Below are 3,067 nucleotides of genomic sequence, written 5' to 3'. Positions count from 1 at the left end.
TGTAAGAACTGAGTTTTCCTATGAGTGTTATTTTGAAAGAAAGCAAAGGATTAGAATTAGTGCTGTCCCTCTGTTCTTCTCCCCTTCTGAAGATTTTGAGATTCCATAAGAGATCCAGGTTGCAGAACACTGATTATTCATTCCATATTTTCCCCATTCAAGCCATTCTTCCCAGAAATAAGGTTGGGTTTTTTTTTTTGCCTTATCCTTGCCCTCAAAACAGCTCTCCTAGACTCCTCAGTTTGCACCCCAGCTTTCCTTCCGTCGCGTAGAAATTTTGTATTACACAACCTTACAATCATTTCCATTGTTTCTTATTGCCATAGCAAGCACTGATGCTGAAGGACAGGGCTTTTGTCAAGGTGGATTCAGCATTGATTTTACTCAGGTATGGAAGTTATTTCTGCATGTTTCCTTCAATCTCAGAACTCCACAGTAGAGGGCAAAGTATCTGTAAAACCCAACCCCGGGCAGGGAAATCTACCAGAGGAACTTTACAAGCAACAGTTTATTGTTTCATTCCTATGGCCTTAAATACATACTTTGGTAAAGTTGCTGTGAACCATTGGCATCCTCAGGAGATGGGGGAGGGGGTTTGGATTAAAAAAGGCAAAATGGGCTCGTGACCATGCCATCAAAGCCCCTCCCTTTTTGCACCTGTATTGATATTGCATGCATGTGTAAAAGGTGGGAGAGTTTGATGGCACGGCCATGCTCCCGTCTTGTCTTTTTTGATGAAATTGTTTATTTTGTCCAGGATTGCATGGGAGAAAATCAGCAAAGATAATAAATGGCTAAAAAGAGATATGATGTTAATCCATTACTGGATCTTGTTCCTTTACACTTAGATGAGAACTTGGTTTAAAAAAAATTATCTTTGCTTTCATATTTTAAGCCATCTTCAGTGATGTTATTTCTGAAATTTTAATTTAAACTGCTGTGATACGTAAGAGATATTTACATATACAGGGAGACAGTGTGTGTATATTCTTCCATACGTACACACATTTGTCATTATAGTAACAGAAAATGTGTCCATCATAGACAGAAGCAGTGAATTTCAATGACCTAATACTAGAAAAGAAAGAGAAGAAGAAAGAATAGGATGTCATTTCTGTAAGCTCAGCTTGCCCTGTCCAAGGCAAAGCAGTACATTTGATATGCACAGAAAATTTATATCCCCCTTTGTAGTAAATGCATTAATTGAGGGATTGGGATTGTTAAGTAAACAATTGGCACGGTTGGGATGTATTTCCTACAAATTTAGAATTATATGAATGAGCCTTAGTGTTATCTTGGCTCATGTTCACTTCTTGTTTCTAACGGCGAGGAGCTCTTCAAAGATTTTTGCTTGCGTTCATCTGTGATTAATCTTAACCATGTGTTAGCCTGGAACACGCAAGGTTTGTTCAAGTCATAGCTTATTTAATCGCAGCATCCAAATAAAAGTGCAACGTTCAAACCAGAAATTAAATTTCGTAAAAATGTGGCCTGAGAAAACAAACCAGCATCAGGAACCAATGTGATCTTGACTTTTTTGATTAAACTTTACCATTCCCCAAGGATAGGCATCCATAGAGGCTTGCTGCTTTTATCAAAATGATGAGAGCAGTGTTACGCCACAAGTTCCATTCGTTTCAAATGTGTGTGCAACATCATGACACATGTACGAAAGGAGCAGTTTTTGCATTGTTTTTCTCTTTCTGCCTACTTTCATCGTTCTCCATGCCACAGCTGCCACTGACAATCGTTGGTGTAAACCTAGAAGTTGATGCTTCCGATCTTTTCCATCTCCTAATTATTTCCTGGAAGAGGATAGAAAAGGCAGGGCACTCACTTCTGGGCTTGAGCAAACTCATGTTCACACCCCTGAGTTATGGCTTAGCTTTGCAACTAATGCACACTATTAGTGTCTTAAACCATTCTTTATGGTGGGTGAGAATTATTATCTTTTTCTTTCAATAAGAGGATTGAGAAGGGAAAAATACATTTGCCTAACAGTGTCTATTCAATCAATGGGTAGCAATGAGATTTAAATGAGATGTGTTATGCAACATTTCCTAGAATTTTTTTTTTTTAATAATCACAGAACATTACAGAAATGTGAAACGAGGAAGTTGAAATACCACAGAATACGAATACACTTAACAATACGATGGGAAATAAAAACAAAAGTACTAGTATTAGATTGGCCAGAATTCTCTGTGAAGGAGATTATATGAAGTTCGAGTCATGTCTGAAAAAGCAAAAAAAAAAATATCTTTGATCAGACACAGTGGAGCAATCTTCAGTCATTGAATATTGTAACAATTTCAGCTTACTCTAGGTACTTATTTTCAGATATTACATTACAATAAAGAAACCTCTTTTTCTTTCTGTCTTTCCTCTCTAGAAAGACAGAGTTCTACTTGGAGGACCTGGAAGTTTTTATTGGCAAGGTAAAACATGGGATTTGGTGAATAAAATGACAGTTAAACTTAATTATTTACTTTTGGCCTGATATAAAACAAAAATGATTTTTTTTTTACTCCACAGAAAAAAATACTGCAAGTTCAAAGTAGCTGAAATAGAGATGTTATGAGCATGTTTGGTCTTTTTCCTATTGATCTTTCTTAGCTGTTTTTCTCCTATGAGGTGCCTGGTCCTCATAAGGCTATAAATAGCTGGAGAAGAGAAAATGCATTAACTTTAGTGGATTCCTTGTTTGTAAAGCAGAAATATCTTTTGGGGGCACCTGAATATTACAGAAATCCCAATATAAAATAACATTCCCTGGTGACAGGCAGTGCCCTAAACATATAATAAGTAAACAGTTATTATATTATTTACACATTCCTGAAATAGCTCAGTTTTTCAAATAGTAATGACCATTTACCGTATTTATCGGCGTATAACACGCACTTTTTCCCCCTGAAAATAGGGGGCAAATGATGTGTGCGTGTTATACGCCGATATACGGCCAGCCCGGGTAAATTCGGCCATATTCTTCAATACGGGCCGGCCCCAGCAGTTCCCCTCTCCTCTTTGTGTGTGTGTGTGTGTTTGTCTCTCTCTCTCTCAATTCTCC

General features: G+C 37.5%; 1 protein-coding gene across 1 annotated transcript in view; it reads left to right on the top strand.

Moving 5' to 3' along the window:
• Window positions 1-232: 232 nt before the first annotated feature.
• The window catches only part of LOC107300956 (integrin alpha-V-like), a gene marked incomplete at its 5' end in the record, with an annotated part of 10,274 nt that continues 7,439 nt past the window's right edge, over window positions 233-3,067 (top strand). The window contains 2 exons of the mRNA XM_015830234.1: window positions 233-388; window positions 2,393-2,438. Of these exons, the coding sequence (XP_015685720.1) occupies window positions 233-388; window positions 2,393-2,438 (202 nt within the window). The remainder of the gene's footprint in view (window positions 389-2,392; window positions 2,439-3,067) is intronic.

The sequence above is a fragment of the Protobothrops mucrosquamatus genome, unplaced genomic scaffold (assembly GCF_001527695.2).
Source record: "Protobothrops mucrosquamatus isolate PMUCROS unplaced genomic scaffold, P.Mucros_1.0 scaffold9310, whole genome shotgun sequence".
Classification (NCBI taxonomy): Eukaryota; Metazoa; Chordata; class Lepidosauria; order Squamata; family Viperidae; genus Protobothrops; species Protobothrops mucrosquamatus.
The sequence above is the reverse complement of the archived record's forward strand: the minus strand, read 5'-3'. Positions and strand labels throughout refer to the sequence as shown.